The sequence below is a fragment of the Hemicordylus capensis genome, chromosome 6 (assembly GCF_027244095.1).
Source record: "Hemicordylus capensis ecotype Gifberg chromosome 6, rHemCap1.1.pri, whole genome shotgun sequence".
NCBI lineage: Eukaryota > Metazoa > Chordata > Lepidosauria > Squamata > Cordylidae > Hemicordylus > Hemicordylus capensis.
This window is the reverse complement of record NC_069662.1, coordinates 142,945,605-142,962,981: the sequence shown is the minus strand read 5'-3', so window position 1 is coordinate 142,962,981 and position 17,377 is coordinate 142,945,605. Positions and strand designations below refer to the sequence as shown.

The 17,377-nt window shown below is 41.6% G+C and overlaps 1 protein-coding gene across 8 annotated transcripts in view; it reads left to right on the top strand.

Moving 5' to 3' along the window:
* ABI1 (abl interactor 1) overlaps window positions 1–17,377 on the top strand; it is a 146,564-nt gene that overhangs the window by 110,967 nt on the left and 18,220 nt on the right. For 6 of the 8 annotated variants that reach the window (XM_053262377.1, XM_053262376.1, XM_053262372.1 and 3 more), the window contains 5 exons: window positions 1,402–1,578; window positions 4,912–4,926; window positions 5,601–5,701; window positions 9,534–9,674; window positions 14,336–14,436. In XM_053262377.1, coding sequence (XP_053118352.1) covers window positions 1,402–1,578; window positions 4,912–4,926; window positions 5,601–5,701; window positions 9,534–9,674; window positions 14,336–14,436 — 535 coding nt within the window. The remainder of the gene's footprint in view (window positions 1–1,401; window positions 1,579–4,911; window positions 4,927–5,600; window positions 5,702–9,533; window positions 9,675–14,335; window positions 14,437–17,377) is intronic. The other 2 variants (XM_053262373.1, XM_053262375.1) reach the window with 1 other exon arrangement.

Sequence of the window (17,377 nt, the reverse complement as noted above, 5' to 3'; positions counted from 1 at the left end):
TGTCCCCTTAGCTAAGCAGGGTCCACCCTGGTTGCATATGAATGGGAGACTAGAAGTGTGAACACTGTAAGATATTCCCCTTAGGGGATGGAGCCGCTCTGGGAAGAGCTCCCTCCCTAGCTTCTCCAGGATAGGGCTGATTTCTGCTTGCAACCTTGGAGAAGCTACTGCCAGTCTGTGAAGACAATACTGAGCTAGATAGGCCAATGGTCTGACTCAGTATATGGCAGCTTCCTATGTTCCTATGTCTCTTTGCTCAGTTAGCAAACTAGTTGTTCTGCTCTTCGCAGGTGATTCATTTGTGAGGTTATATGAACTTCCTGGCAGGGCTCCAAGTACAGACCTGGAACACTTTTCTCCTAGTCTGATGGAAGTGGGGGAAAGATTGGAGGCTGGACTGTACTTAAAGAGATGGTGCATGTTCAATTAAACATGCCTTTAATAGGATGCTTGATGTGTTTATGTCTTCTCAACCTGCAACCATAAAAGCATAGTATGGTTTGTCCATTTTTTGTTGCAAGTTTGGATTTTTTTGGTCGTGGAATGGGAATATTCCTAATATGGACCCTCCTAATTCCTTTTGTGTGCAATCTACTTTTTCTTACTGCACTTTCAAGCCAGGAAATTGAGCTAAATGCTAATCACTTGACCGGTTTCTCCTTACAGAAGTCTTTGGCTCACTTCCTAATGCTTTCTTTATCATAATTAATTATTTTGCTGTGATAGATGGGCCTTTTCTAGTTTCCATGTATGTAGTTTGCATGAGTGGAAAAATATGGTCATATAATTGTACCACAGCAATGTAATTGCACAATAGCATGGGGGAGAAATCACATCTAAACTTGAACAAACAAGCTAACGACTTTAAGAGATTGTTTCAGCAAATAAAGATTTTAAAAACAATTTACATCTTTAACATCGATGTTCTACATCGAGTTATTTCAGTTATTCATTTAGGTTGGAGCCCATCATGTCCAACGCAATCAGCTTAGTTATTAGCAATTGAGCCAGAGTGGTTAGAGGATTTTCAAATTCAAATCCTCATTCAGCCATGAAACTCAAAATTGGGTGACTCTGGGCCTGTTACTCATCGCTCAGCCTAACCTACCTTACAGGTTGTTGTGAGGATAAACATAACCAAGTATGGGCTGCTTGGAGGAAGAGAGGGATATAAGTGGGATATACACTGCTTAAACTTAAAGAAATGGGTGACTTGGCCCTCAGAATGTAAATCAAACAGGGTATGAAGGAATGAAATAGGGGGAACGTAGCAAAAAACACAACTTAGTTCATTGCATTCCTCAATTCTTTATAAAATGAAATTGGCTGAAGTATAATGCTGAACAGCTTTATAATAGTGGTTTGATAAAAATCTGTGGCTTTTGTTTTCCTTAAATGCAGACGGTTGACATACATAAAGAGAAAGTGGCCCGTAGAGAGATCGGCATTTTGACGACCAATAAGAATACATCCCGAACACACAAAATAATTGCGCCAGCAAACATGGAACGTCCTGTAAGGTATATTCGAAAACCTATAGACTACACAGTATTGGATGACGTGGGCCATGGAGTAAAGGTAAGAACTCAAGGACTCTGCCTGCCTGCCCACTCACAGTTACAGTGATATTCTAGCCTGTCTGATTCTATATTGTTAAAGAACTTTGTTCAAATTTGGCAAAAAGGTATATAACCACTGCCATTTTTGAGAAGATAAGAAACATCAGGAATCCTTCCTGTGCAGTAGGAGAAGGTTCCCACTCTTTCTTACCACCTCCATATTCCAGTACAAATGACAGAAGAGCTGTTTGCACTGCTTATGTGCCAGAGAAGGATCTGAGGGGGGAGAGGGGATTATTGGCCACAAATGATGCTAGCTAGTGAGTCCAGACTAAATTTGTGGATCCCTGCATATGAGAGTGTGTATTTTTTGGTAAGAAAATGAAACTGCAGCCACACATTCTGCACTTGGTTCAAAAATCCTGATCAACTGAAATTTGTAATTTGTCCTGTTGAGGAAACAGAGGTGCTCACAAGAACCCTTGTCTCTGGCACCTCTTGTTAAAGACACAGGTGCTATTTTGTGATTTGTTTCTACCATCTTCATATAATAGGAGATCTTGGAGATATTTGGATGCTTTCTGCTGTTTGTAATTCATTTTGTTTTAGCTAATTGGTATCCTGCCTCATCCAGAAGAGGTCCCAAAGGCAGCTCAGTAAAAATCCTGCATACCTAAAGGCTTGATGTACACAGGGAATTTCCTTCTGTTACAGGGACCTAAATGAAAGGGTATTGACTGGCTGTACATTGGATCCTTTTTCGTATGGACCCAATGACAGATGAAGCAGTGTTGAGTTTACAGTAGAGAGACGATATCACTGTAGACTTCAGGAAGTTGCCTTTCTCTCTCTATTTTGAAATAAGGTAATGCTGTGATGCAACAATAGACTACCACTGGACTTATCTAATAGCTTATCCAGAGGTATTTGCATCCAAAACTTATGGCAGAATCCTTGTCTGGATTCAATTTTTCTAGAAAAATTACTTTCTCCTTTTTTGTTGTTATCCTTCCTGCTTCCTTGAAGGTACTATCCTTTGATCTGTCTTTAAAATACAAATAATCCTTCCACTCATCTGTGCTGTGCTCCCCAGTTGGCATTGCTATGGTACTTGAATGCTCTGTCCTTTGTGGTAATGCTGTGGACTGTGGTAAAGCAGTTAGCATATGCAATGAGATACAATGGAAGAAGAGGAGGAGTACACAGAAGGAGAGTCCCCCCACTTGACTCAGCTGCTGCTTTCTCCCTTGAAGCAATTATGCAAGACATTTTTCCTTGAATGCATTTGAATGTCTTTGAAATTATTTCAAATGCATGTTAAAGCAGATAGTCCTGAGACTATGTCGAACAGTGACTACAAAATGACAACCCTTTACATTTTAATTAAAATTAAAGCAAACCCATGTCAAAATGTTTCTTTTCTATCTCCAAAGTCACTGTGTTCTTCATGTGCCTTTTTGTAAGGGAATATAGAAACACAGAAATGTCATGACACTGACTTACACACACTTTTGCAGGAAAGGTTTGGGTTTTTAAAACAACAACAACAACAACAACAACAACAACAACAACTATTATTATTATTATTATTATTATTATTATTATTATTATTATTATTAAATATTAATTAATTAATTTATTATTATCTTATTGCAAGACCTCTAGTGCAGGGACCATGATTCAACGCCACAGTTCTCTAGGAAGAGATTCAAACAGGGCCACGATATGGTGATTCTTTTGACATGTGAAAGCACAATTCATTTCCTCAATCCATTTTCTATGTGTACAGAAACTGTACTTAATCTATGAGCTTATCGTTAGTCATATATGGCTCTTTTTATAGACTGAGTGTTTATATTTTTTACTTCCCATATTACATTTTTAAAAATTTTTGATAGTGTAACTCTGTCTTAACCACCACAGGAGTCCCATTTGGGAAAGAGAAAGGTGGGACTTTAGAAAACATAAACGTTCTTTTGTTTTGATTCCAATTCAGAACATTTTGCTATTTTAGGTTGCATTTTGAAACTTGTTAAAAATACAGTGTGGGAGCTCACATTTGTGTCCACCAAATGTAAAAAAATATTAAACAGAAGTTTGCATGCTAGCAGTGCCCCCGGGTTTATTCACATGCCTTCCTCTCTGTGCACTAGTGCAGTACCTAGCATGAGCTAGGAAGTCCTTGGTTTAAATCCCACCTGAGCCATTAACTCCCTAGGTGAGCAATCTGACTTAGTACTGGGCAGCTTCATATGTTCACAGCAGTGACAAGTTTATGATATGGAACTGGTTCTTCGTGCTATCAGATTCATTCACATGGTTGTGTACAGTGTCCCCTCTAAGGCGTACAGACAAGTTTTTTGATGTCTGCCCAGTTAATTTTAGATCCTGTTCATATTGAATCAGGAAGGACCCATGCTGAATTCAAGTGTGCATACACTGCCTTCATATTGCCCCCCAGAAAAAAAACTCATTCTGTACACAAACGAGAGAGAAAAATTAGAGAGAACACTGGTCATTTACATCAGTACATACAACCATGTAGTGTGTGTGAATCGGATTAAGAAGTAGGCAGTCATCTCTACGTTAGTGGCTAATGTGAAAAAGCTCAGCCAGAGTTATGGAAATGGCTACCAGCTATATGGAAACAAGAGATACCCAATGCAGAAACAGGACAGCTGCATAGATTGGTCTTTATTTCTATTATATCTCTTTCAAAGGAAAAAAAATATTGCTAAAACATAGCAAGAACTACTCAAAAGTCCTTCATAGATGCTGCTAACTCAAGCTGTCAAAAATAGAGCATCAACCTATATATATATATATATATATATATATATATATATATATATATATATTTATATTTATATTTATATTTATATTTATATTTATATTTATATTTATATTTATATTTATATATCCTGTAATTCGCCTTCAATATATGGTCCAGAGGCCAAGGAACAACTTTTGGTGTCTTTCACTTTGCTGTACCTGCTTCAATTCTTATTTTATTTTTTGCAAACTGTTTTGGATGATAAATAATGTATTTATTTATCAGGAAGGTGTCAGTGTTGACAGTGCATCACAGTTACTGCAGCCATGGCAACATATATTTTTTAAATTGTTGAAATAAGACACAGACGAAATGCCTCCTTTAGTGGAACACTTTTCTGCTTTCTCTGTGGTTGCAAGTGAAATCTGCCTTCATACCTGTGCTTCAACTGTCAGTTATAATGAGGAAAGGGGAAAATGCTGCAAATATTGTGCCATTATTTAAATCTGCCAAATGAATAGTAAGAGATTTGCCATTAATTTTTACTTTTCTTCCTCCTCTTCTTTTTGCCAACGTAAGTGGCTAAAAGCCAAGGTAAGAAGAGTTATTTCTCATTTGACCCACAACACCCCATGATAATAGAGGCTGCTGAACCATCACACCTCAAAGCTAGTTTTCTCCTGTACTTCTCTCTGCTCTTTTTTCAATAGGTTATTTTTATTTAGACATGCTGAACTTCAGCTCCAACTGACAGTTAATATATCACTGATATATTGACAAAATGCATTTTATCCATAGATAACATTAATTTCTCTAACACATACAGTGCTTTGCTTTGATTTGGTAGATGCTTTTTTCACTCTTATTGACTTACATTTTAGACAGGTTTCCTAGAAACACATGCATGCCTATGCTAATCGGATAGCTGGACTAAATGTATTAGCAAATCTTTAGTTCAAAATGAATTCTGTGGCTCTGACACATTCACTGAAATAAGATTTGATTCATGAGCCATTATTTATGACTAGTGCAGCTTAGTTTTCATTCACCGTAGATACATAACCGCAAAAAAGGGAGGGTTGGAGAATAAAAAGCTTTAGACATGGATTTCTTTTCTTGTGTTTTAATCCAGCGTGCAGTAAAAAGAAGCTGCAGTTTAACAGCTATCTGGGAATCCTTATTTCATATTAGTGTATTCAAGCATTGCATTGGCATACAGTTTGAGCTATTTCAGTGCTAAAAACTGAGGCATTAATTCTGGTTTTCAGCATGGAAACAATCAGCCTGCGAGAACTGGCACTTTGTCAAGAACAAACCCGCCTACACAAAAACCACCAAGTCCTCCGATGTCAGGCCGGGGAACTCTGGGGTAAGAATAAGACTTCTCATTCCATTTTTATGTTGGCAAAGGACCCAGTTATAATTGTATGTGTCAACATTATCCAGTATTTGAGGATGCTTTGTTGAGAAGCTTGTGCCATTCACAATGAGTATACAAGTATTAATTTTAGGGTTGGACATCTTTTAATGGGGCTGCTCCTTATGATGCATAACCAGGTGCCCCCTCAATCCTGAACTTACTTTTGAGTGAGTGAGTGCAACTGGTGACAGTGGGATCCCCTTCCAAGTAAGTGACCTTAGGGTTGCCTCCTGAGTGAGAAAGCTTCATTTTATTTTAGTTTGTCATGGTGAGGGTGGGAGGAGAGGGAGTTGGGGGAAGAGAAAGAGCTATATGCACATATGTTTGCACATTTGGATCTATTTAATTGTAAAAATCTTAGTTCATTAATTGGCTTGATGACATTTTCACAAGTAAAAAAAAAAATCTGAAACAAAAGGCATTTCTAAAATGTGATGCAAACATGTGCCTTAGTATACATCTCAGTAGAGATATTTCTCTTTGTGCAAGAGAGAAAGGGGAATGCCTCTTTTAAAATGGTGCTTCCAGTCTGCAATTTTTATAAGTACTCTTCTATCTGATGAGCACGCTAAGTCTCAGCCTCTCCCTGCCCACCCCCCCACAACCCAGTCTTGGAGCAGGAGGAGTAGGTGGGAGTGCCTTGGCCATGCAGAGTTAAATGAACAAACCCTGCACCTTCCCCCCCCCCCCGTTCTTAAGCAGGGAAGGGTGGCACAGGCAGCATATTTGGCTGCTGCTCAGTCATGGTGCCTGTAGTGTAGGGTTGCCATATCCAAGCTTCCCAAATCCAGATGGCCTAATCTGCATATTATGCAAATGATGTGGCAACCAATTTGCGTTTTATTTATTTATTTATTTGACAGATGTGTATACTTTCCCCTCCTTCTCTGCCCTCCCATGTGATTGGACCCAAAGTAAAATCTGGGTGGAATTTAGCAGTCAAGTGGAGGAGCCAAAATCCGGGGGCTACCCTACATTCCAGGGGACATGGCAACCCTACTGTAGTAGTGTGGCTCAATGGACAGTCTCACACCTTTCTTTTTTGCTCTTAGGCAGGAATGGGGAAGCTCTCTTGACTATTGCTGGGCACCTGGCTGGCAAGGGAAGGAGCAGATGACCATAATTTGGCCTTGGTGACAAAAGCCAAGCAAAACATTGTGGTGGTCTTTTATGTGTGTATGTGTGTGTGTGTGTGTGTGTGTGTGTGTGTGTGTGTGTGTGTGTATATATATATATATATATATATATATATATATATATATATATATGTAAAGAAAGAGTCTGCTGCTCAACTAATCAGGGCACCTTTTTAGTCTGTCAGAGGTTTTATTTTAATTGATTAAACATTGCAGCCTTGCTTGCTACAATTTCCCGGCACACTCTCTCCAGGATGTGGCATTTCTTCTGATGTGAGTTGCATCCTTCTCAGAGGGGGAAATTAGTTTCAATAATATGCATGCAATAATATGCCCATGCTAAGCTTTAAAAGCTGTATTCAGTCCTTCATTTCCTGCGCCGGGGTTTTCAAACACTCATAAATGTTCCCATTTGTTTTAATACAGGGAGTAGCGCTTGTACAGCAGTTCCACAGATAGTAAATGTTCTTGTCGTTTACCTTGCAGTGTCTGTCATATTTATGCTTGTCTCTTCTGCTACCAGGGTACACACTTTCCCCCATATTAATCATATTTGGCACTGCAAGATAATGTTTTAAACTTGGTTTGAGAGAGCCTGTAGTTTCAGAACAGTTTCCTGGTTTTATGAGGTGGCTGAAACAAAGTGGAGTCCTACTGGGATGTCATCCTTTACAGAATAGAATTAGGACCTTACTAAACCACTAAAAGCAGTATCATAAATAATTACAACTGTGATACCAAAACTAACTGAAGAAAATACATCTGGTATGGATGTTTTGGCCTTGTGCCTGCCTCTTAAGTCATCCAGTTTAGAATTTTACAGGAAATATTTGGGTAATATTATAAAATGTTACTGTGTTGCCAGGAGTCATTAATTAAATTCAGCGTAGGTATAAGGGATAACGCAAAAACAACAACAAAACCCTTCCTATAAAGAGTAAGGATAAAAAGTAGCTGACACACAGAGCAATGTCACATCCAGCCCAGTATGCTGAATCCTGCCTGCCACTCTCTGTGGTGACAGGTAAAAGTTGTTCTCACTTGTAATCATCCTTCTGAGATGCCTTAAGTGGAGATGACCGTGGACCTGAAATGTTGGTTTCATATGTGCTAAATTTGTACCAGACCACAGAGAAGAGACTTCTGAGTCCTCTTTCTTGTTTTGCATTTTCCATTTTCCTCTACATTCCCTGCTGGGACTGTAATTGGGCTCTTTACTCTGTAATCTATCTATCCATCATTATCTTCGTATACTGCCTGATATGTGTATTTCTAGAGTAATTGGTTACTCTTTCAAGTTACCTTTGCATAAAGGGGGTAATTTCACATTAAATCCATCCAAGCTTCATAGTAAATTGGAGTAGTAGATAATGAGCCAGGTCATACATCACACAGAACCACGGTTAAGGCTTAGACCAACAGGACACATCTCCAAGCCTTGGAAGCAGACACTCTCTGTCTCAGGCCTTCACAATTTTTCTTTGGATCTAGGCCAGCACTAGATGACAAAATTACAAGACTTAGTGATGGACATTGGGGAGGGGGGAGAGTAAATGAGCTTTAATAATTAACATACTTACAACAGAAATGGGGCTACCTGGGTCAAATACAGATTTTATTTCATAATTCTACCTCTGAATAGTCTAGTTTCTTCATGGTTATATTTTTAGGTGCCATGACTCCCTTGCGCCTGGGTTTTGTCAAGTCCTGCCCTGCCTGTGCATCTACTTCCAATTTGTTAGAATGAACCAAGATCAGTCAGTTGACTGATCTTGGTTTATTCTAACCTAAATCAGAAGTAGAAGCTCATACGGGCAATGAGAAGAAAGCACATGCTCCCGAGGCTCGGAGATACATCAAGAAACCAGGTTTTAAATGTGGTTCCATGTGACTGAACTGTTCCACATGTATATGTGCATATATTTTGTATTGGTATAAAGTGTCCTTGCAAACCTTTAAACATAGGTTGTTCTCCCATTGAAATCAAGCTCACATTGATTTTAATGGATATTGGTATCATTAAGACTGTATGTTAAGATTAGTATAGACTCCAGTTGTGTTAAGATGACAGTTTACGCTGCTAGATTATTTAAGGCCGGGCTGCACAACTTCAGCCCTCCAGTTATTTTTGGACTACAGCTCCCATCATCCCCAGCCACAGTGGTCAGTAGCCAGGAATTATGGGAATTGTAGTTCAGCATCTGCAAGAGGGCCAAAATTGTGCAGCCCTGATTTAAGGACTCCATGTATTGTAGTACACCCTTTTATGATGATGGGCAAGAACCTACACTATCAGATGTTTCAGTAAGCAAACTGGGTACCACTAGACTGGTATGCTGCATCCAAAAGAAAACTGTAAGCTGGCACATACCGTGGATGTTCAGAGGGGGCAAGAGGGGTCAGCCCCTCATCTTGATTGAGCCAGTCCCATTGAATTCAATGGGGCTTACTCCCAAGTAAGTGGGTATAGGATTGCTTTGCCCCCACCCCTGGAAAAAAGACCCACGGACACTCATGTCACACACAATTAATAGTAAATGGTACTGCAGTTGTAAGTTAGAATTGCAGCTGTTGTCTTATGGTAAACTGAGAATTCTTCCTTCCCCACTCCCTCCACCCCACATCGTTTTGCTGCTTTTCACCAGACGGAGCACTCCTTATAAGACTTTGGAGCCAGTTAAGCCACCAACAGTCCCTAATGATTACATGACCAGTCCTGCCAGGCTTGGAAGCCAGCACAGTCCTGGAAGAACAGCATCCTTAAATCAGAGGCCTAGAACACACAGGTAGGATTCAAAATTTTATTACTGGTATGATTAAGAAACAGCACTCAATGCAAGCTGACATAAAATGTAAAGATGTGGCAACAGTGGAAATCTTATTCCTGTCTTCTTTATTCATAATTAACTAAGACCCGTGGCTGGTCCCATTCGTGGCAGCTCTTACGAGAGTTTGCGAGGGAGCTGCCGGGAGGCGAAGACGAAGGAAGCAGAAGCGAGCGTGGAGAAGGCGGCAGCCAGCCAGCCGATTGGTGGGCAGGCATGTGGGGGGAAGAAAGTGGCGGTCGGTGGGCAGGCAAGAAAGTGGCGGGTGGGTGTGGGGGGCTGAGGAAGCGGAGACCGGTGGACGGGCGTGGGGGGCTGAGGAAGTGGAGACTGGTGGGTGGGTTGTGGGGGACTGAGGAAGCAGTGGGGGGAGAGAACGGGGAAATCTCGGGGTTGAGGCTCAGATGGTCTGCACCTGGTTCAGCTAGTTTTATTTATTACATTTGTATCTCGTTTTTCTTCTGCCAAAGAACTCGGGACAGCATCCCTGGGGTTCCCATCCAGGCTGCCTGTCCAAGCACTGAGGAGGCCTAGATCTGCTTAGCTTCAGTGGCTGCAACATAGGCCCTCAGACCATCCCATGAGCCAATATTCAGACCTAAAGTCCATACTGAAGGGAGTTTCTTTGTTTCAAGAGGACCCAGAGTTCTCATAGACTTGCCAGACTTCTGGTCTGTTTCAGTCTACTTGTTAGTTCTCTCCTAATCAGAATTCCTAAAGTAAAGCTTAGACCCAGACCATGGTCAGGATCCTGAGAAACATAGGAAGCTTTTGGTCTTCATCATTGTCCAGTTATGGTGTGCCTGGTTTTCAATTAAAAAATGTTCTCAAAGTTTTTTGTTTATTTAATTTTATTGTTTTATTATATTTAAAAGATGGTTCCCTGTCACATGGAGGGATGCTGTGCTGGGGCTGGATAGGGGCAGTTGCTCTCTTCCTGCTAAATTTGAGAGAGCCCCACTTTGTGATCAGTTAGCAGCAGCACCCCATTCCCCTGAGCCATGTGGCAAAATGAAACTTTTGCCCCATCTTCTGAAACTGAAGGGAGTTTTAAAAGAAGCTTGCTGTATGTTACAAGAAGAGCTGTTCAAAAGACAAAAAGTCAAATTCTGACCAAGTCAGGCAAAATGTCTTGTGTGATTCTAAATAGCTCTTTAGCTCTCAGCCTCTGTCTTCATACTGAGACTCAACCTTGGAATGGTAAAAGTAATAAAATACAGGAGAAACTTGTTAATTGTGGGCCTGGAATCCATGGTTTTGCATATGCATGGTCAGGTAATTGCCATCTGACCTTGGTATATGATGGGGAAATTAGGCAATTAAAGGGTTAAGACCCGTATATCCGTGGGTCAGGGTTGGGCAGAAATGACCTCTGAGATCATTTCCACCTGCCATTTTGAGGAAAGGAGCCATTTCATGGCTCATTTTTCTAAAAAGAAGAAAACATGGTTTTTCACCAAAAAAAACACACCCTACTACTTTTTTTTTTTTAAAAAAACTTTTGGGTTCATTGCTGGACAGCTGGGGACACACAGACATGGTAGGGTACCCCCCCATTTTTAGTCCCTTTTTTGGCCAGCCCTTTTGTCCCGTTGCCTCAGGAACCTAACCCCCCCCAATTTCCTTGGCCCTAATGCCCCGTTATCTACGATTTCACTATCACACAAACACCCCCCCACACACACAAACACTCCCCCCCACAGAATGGAACCCCCGCAGATAACATGGTTCTCCTGTATTACCTTTATCAATGAGAGTCAGTGTGGTGTTGTGGTTTAAAGTGTCAGACTAGGAGTGGGGAGACCTAGGTTCAAATCCTTATTCGGCCAAAAAGCTCACAGGGTGACTCTGGGCCAGCCGTTATCCATTCCTTTCCCCATATAAACCACTTTAAGGACATTTTTATTGAAAAGCTGTATATAAATATTAATAATAATGATGATATATAGATACATAGCATGCTACAGAATACCTACAACGGACCCATTCACACCTGGGATTAAAATTAGTGTAATTCTATGTATTGTGAGCACAGGTATAAATTTTGTTTATTACTGCTTGCTACTGCAACTGAAGATTATTTCATGAAACTGCCTGTTTAGATGATGCTCAGTTTTTCAGTCATTAAACATTAACACTGAATTAAACAAAATATATACAAGCACTCCTCTCTCCTAGACCAATGGACTTTACATATAACACCATTCAATCAACCAGTTTACAACGGATAGAGCTATACTCCAATACACAAGAAGAAAGGTAGAAAATATAAAAAGAAAGCAGCCTGCCATACTAAGCACAGAGTGTTGTGAGCCGTGCTAAGCACAAAAATGGATAATTATCGATTCTCTGGCTAGTAGTAGCCGAGTCTTGTATACAGACATAGCACATGGTATAGTTCCACTGGTAGGTGTAATGGGTTGCATATTTTGAATGTTCCCCTAAGTTTAACACGCATGCATGGACATCAGAAACTCCTCAGCTCGGGGAAAATGGGCATATCCGTAAGACATATTTTAACCTAGCCTTCTTTCAGACACTCCACTGCAGGGAGTTGATGTGGGGAAGCATTCTAGCATACGAACCCCTCCCAGATCTGCAGCTTAAAAGGGTAGAGTTCCAGAGGTTCCACCCGATACTTTGAAAGTGTAGGTTGCCCGTTAAACACTACCTACAAAAGGCATACAGTATTTGCTGCATGATTCTCAGTCCATTTCCCCTGCATCTGTTTGATTAAGGTTGGGGGTTCTATAGATGACAGAACCATTCTTTTGGTCCAAGTTTGCTCCCCAGGATGGTCAGTCAAACACTGGAGTAGGTAGAATGGACCCCAGTTGCTTGCTGTCAAGAAACATTAAATCAAAAAAACGTGTTGATAGAACGAGTGAATGCAGTGGACTTTATGTGTTTCCCTTTTTGCATTGTCAAGAAACATTGGCAAGGTTTTTTAGCCATGTAGTGGCTTGTGCTGCATTAATAGTTAGAGGATCATCTTAATGATCAGCTCTGTGACTTGTGGAGTAGCATCATGGTAACGAATGAAACTGACACTTGCTGCCGGTCTAAATGACAAGACAGTACTATTTTAAGAGAGCCTGCAGTCAGTTAAAACATCCTATTTAAAATGCTTGCATAAAACAGGGTACAAAAATGTCTGTCCTCTTCCCCCCCCCCCGCCCCAATACATCCATTATAATTTGGATAGCAGTAATGGACTCTTCAGTTCCGTGAGTGGCTTGTGGTATGGAATTCAGCTGCAACCATAGCAACAAGTTCAAGGTCTCTGGCATGTAGAGCACTAATTTTTTGTGGGAATGATTTCTGCTCCCAGCTGAAATCTCAGATTTTCTCTTTATGTAGTTGTGTTATTGACTTCTTTTAAATGCCTTGGCACTTGACTCTTTTGCCTTGCTTTCTATGAATATGCAGAAAATTGAATGGAGTTGAGTACTACGATATATTTTAATGCATGTAGAAATGGTTCTAATGATAATTGGCAATTTGTCTGACGGGTCTGTGGGGCCAATTTCCAAACTTCTGACCCACCTCACCACAGCACTTGGGGAGGAGGCAGTGTTTCCTCTAAGGTGTGTGCACTTGTGTTTGCTCACAAGTTTTCTGATGTCCGCTCAGTTAATTTTAGACCCCGCTCAGGTTGAATTAGGAAGGCCCCACTCTGAATGCATGTGCACACACACTGGCTTGATATTGCCACCCCAAACAAAACTCATTCCGCACAGAGATGAAAAAAATTAGAGGGACCACTGGGAGTGGCGGGTGGTGGGGAGGCTTGAGACCACACCTACCTGGAAAGCTGAATTAGAGGCATAGATGGGCTGCTGGATATAACTACCTCCTCACCCCACCACTCTGCAACAGCCTCTTGTATCCCTGCTGTGACATGTGGAAAATAGTCCTTACAGCAATCTTGCTGTTGCTAGCTTGGACAGAGCACCCACAAACAAGCCCAATTTATTTCTATCATAAGATGTGTTTGACTCTCCAGGAATATACATGCATCATTATTAGGTTTTCTGGCATAATGGAATGGAGAGATGTCGAATAAAATACACCAGTGTGCTAATGAATAACAATTCATGTTACTTGGGTGCATCCCACAACCGTTCTAAGCTGCTGTGCTGTCTTAATATTTCAGGTACAAGAAAACATCTCCAGTGTGGATCACATCAGAATTGCAGTTTGCTTATGTTTTGAAACCTTTAACATCCAGTTGATCACCCTTAATTAGTTTAGGGTGCCCGCAACCATTTATAGTATTAAGTTGAACTAACAGTTCTTTAGCTCTCAGATGGTTGCTTACACTTTTTAATTAAATACTCAAATAGCTAAAACTGGGACTCTGTGTGTGAGCATCTAATGACCTAGCTAATTACATCTGTATCTGTTAGAATTTCATGCATTCTGCTTCCCTCATATGATAATAAGCAGCAGGGATCTCTCCCTCTCTCCTTTTAGACTCAACTTATTGCTTGTGCCTTTTTCATGAAATGAAGGTAATTTATCTCACTACTGAGTGATCCATTTGAAAACTGTACATATTAAAAGAAGTGTGAATGCACTGTGACTACTCACCCGCTTGTACCTTTTTATGTTTTGAACAGTGGTAGTAGCGGAGGAAGTGGCAGTAGAGAAAACAGTGGAAGCAGCACTATTGGCATTCCCATTGCCGTGCCTACCCCTTCACCACCAACTATTGGCCAAGGTATTTGCTGAGCACTTAAATGATCTCCTATATTGTCGCAAGATTCACTCAGACCCTTTAGGAATGATGTTATCCTTTGGTACAGTTCCTTAACATGTTTTTTTTAAATTGTGCATTCCCTTTTTTAAAACTTGTAGCTGAATTCCACATAACCTTGAATTCATTGAAAAAGAAACTCAACAGCATTGGGGCAGGATAATAATCCAGTCTAAGCCTCACAGGTGATTCAAATTGTATAGCTCTTTTATAGAAGCTAGTGGAAACTAATTCCATGTGGCCTCAGCGCAGCAATTGCTTTTGGAGAGTTGGGGAGATGTGGCGGAGTTCATGCTGTTAGCCCGGTTCAGACGTAACAGGAAATGTGGATGTCCCTAATCTGAACATCCGAATTCGGGGAAATGGAGTTTGCAAGGGAAAGTGACCTGCAGTTTCCCTTGCAAAATTCTACTCTGAACCTTGGGTCAGAGGGGAACTTCGCCACCACAGACTCAATTTCTGTGGTGCCAGCGTTATATCTGGACACTGGCACCACAGTTTGGGCCCCACGGAACCTGAGTTGAGGGAAGAAGCTCCTCCCTCACTCCAGCCCGATTAGCTGTGCGGGCTGCTGTTCAGGAAAGAAGGAAGCCCGCACAGCCAGCTCACCCAACTTTCTGCAGTCTTGCTAACTGCAGAAAGGAAGCTCTCCATGATGTCCGAATGCAGATGGGAGAGTAGGGGAAGGGGGTGCGGAATCGCAAGTGGTTCCGTGTTACATCTGAACCAGGCCGTTGGAACGCTAGCTGCTGTGTTTGAATCTTCCTTGGATTCTTCCTCGATTTATGCTTATTCTGAAAGCATGCTTTGAGTAGCCATTTGTATTGCAGTGATATAGGAAGATGCTGAAAGGCATCATCTCATACTGCACAGGAGGAGGCAATAGTAAACCCCTCCTGTATTCTACCAAAGAAAACCACGGGGCTCTGCGGGCACCAGGAGTTGAAATTGACTTGACGGCACACTTTACCTTTACCTTTACAACTCGTCCATGCAAAATCTGATTAACATCAATATTAATTCAAGCTGGGTGGAGGGGAATGCAAGTCTGTGTAAACATGGGACTATTCACTGGATTAAGGCCCATATTTTGTTAATGAATATTAAGCCCTTATAGTGGATAGCCAGTTATCACATGCAGTTCACTTGTAAACCTACCACAGAGTGCATATAAATTATTTATTTATTCATTTATTTATTTATTTATTTAAAATATTTATACCCCGCCCCTCAAGTACACTACTGCTCGGGGGGCAGCTCACAACAATAAAATAGATACAATATACAATAAAAGTAATACAATTAACCAAGTTAAGTAAACAAGTTAAAAGTCAGGTTTAAAACTGCAATCAGTATTAAGTTTCAAATTAAAAGTTATTTTTAAAGCTAAAAATTGAGAATTCTAAAAACTAAAGAACCTACCAGATATAACCAAAGATGGAGCATTAAAAAGCCTCTTTAAATTTAGAAACATAGGAAGCTGCCTTATATGGAATCATACAATTGGTCCATCTAGCGCAGTATTGTCTACACTGACCGGCAGCAGCTCCCCAAACACCAAAAGCCTGGGTGACACCAACTGACACTCAGTCAGCTCAGTTAGGGAATTTGTTGGGATGGTACACCAACAGAATCCCCAATCTATCCTGAGTCCCCAACCTAAGGTAGACACACTCAATATAAGTCAGTTCTCTCACAGGGATCCTGGCAAGGGAGATGTTGTTCTTCTGGACCACAGCCACTCTACCCCCTGCCCTGCCCTGCCCACGACCCCATACCTGCTCAACAACAGAGTACCCTGGGGGAAGAAGTTGGGCCCATACAAGACCACTAGTCTCCCCAGCCATGTCTCAGTTATACAAGCCAGGTCAGCACCTTCATCCACAATCAGATGGATTGTGGATTATTTGAACTGATTATTGACCTGATTGAACTGACCTGGCATTACAAAGGAGCATGGTTAGGTTTAGTGGGGGAGTAGGGGTGTTCAGAACCAGTCAGTTTTATTTGAACCTGGCTCACATAGAACCGGCCCTCTTCGACTGGTTTGGACTAGAACCAAACCGGATCAAAGAAAGGGGATGCCGGTCCGAGTTTGAGCGGAACCGGCCCCGGTTCTAACAGAACAAGTTCAGTGGTTCGAGGAGGCATTGCTTGTAAAGAGGAGTGCCTCAGGCAGGGGCACCTCCAACGAGGAATTCGGTGAGGATTTCCCTTTACAAACAAGGGGGGAAATCCTGCCTACCTTAACAAAGATCCTAATCAGACGGTGGGGAGAGAGCACCTGGAGTTGGAGTTGGCGGAGGTGGCAGCGCTCCTCTGAGCTCTCGGGACTGGGTCTGGGACTTCAGGGCAGCTTGGTTCTAGCCTCCACATATGCACGGAAGCCATTTGCATGACAACATCAGTTTTGTGTCACACCAGTGTCCTCCTCGCATGCACAGAGGCTAGAACTGGGCCACGCTGGAGCACCGGTCCCAAGAATTCGGAGGAGCACCACTGCCTCCAACTACAGGTGCCCTCTCCCTGCTGCCCCATTAGGATGTTTGTCAAGGTAGGCAGGATTTGCTTGTAAAGGGAAATCCTCACCGAATTCACCTTTATGAGCAATGCCCCCTCAAACTACATAGGAAGTTGCCATATACTGAATCAGACCATTGGTCTATCTAGCTCAGTATTGTCTTCACAGACTGGCAGTGGCTTCTCCAAGGTTGCAGGCAGGAATCTCTCTCAGGCCTATCTTGGAGAAGCCAGGGAGGGAACTTGAAACCTTCTGCTCTTCCCAGAGCGGCTTCATCTCCTGAGGGGAATATCTTGCAGTGCTCACACATCAAGTCTCCCATTCAGATGCAACCAGGGCAGACCCTGCTTAGCTATGGGGACAAGTCATGCTTGTTACCACAAG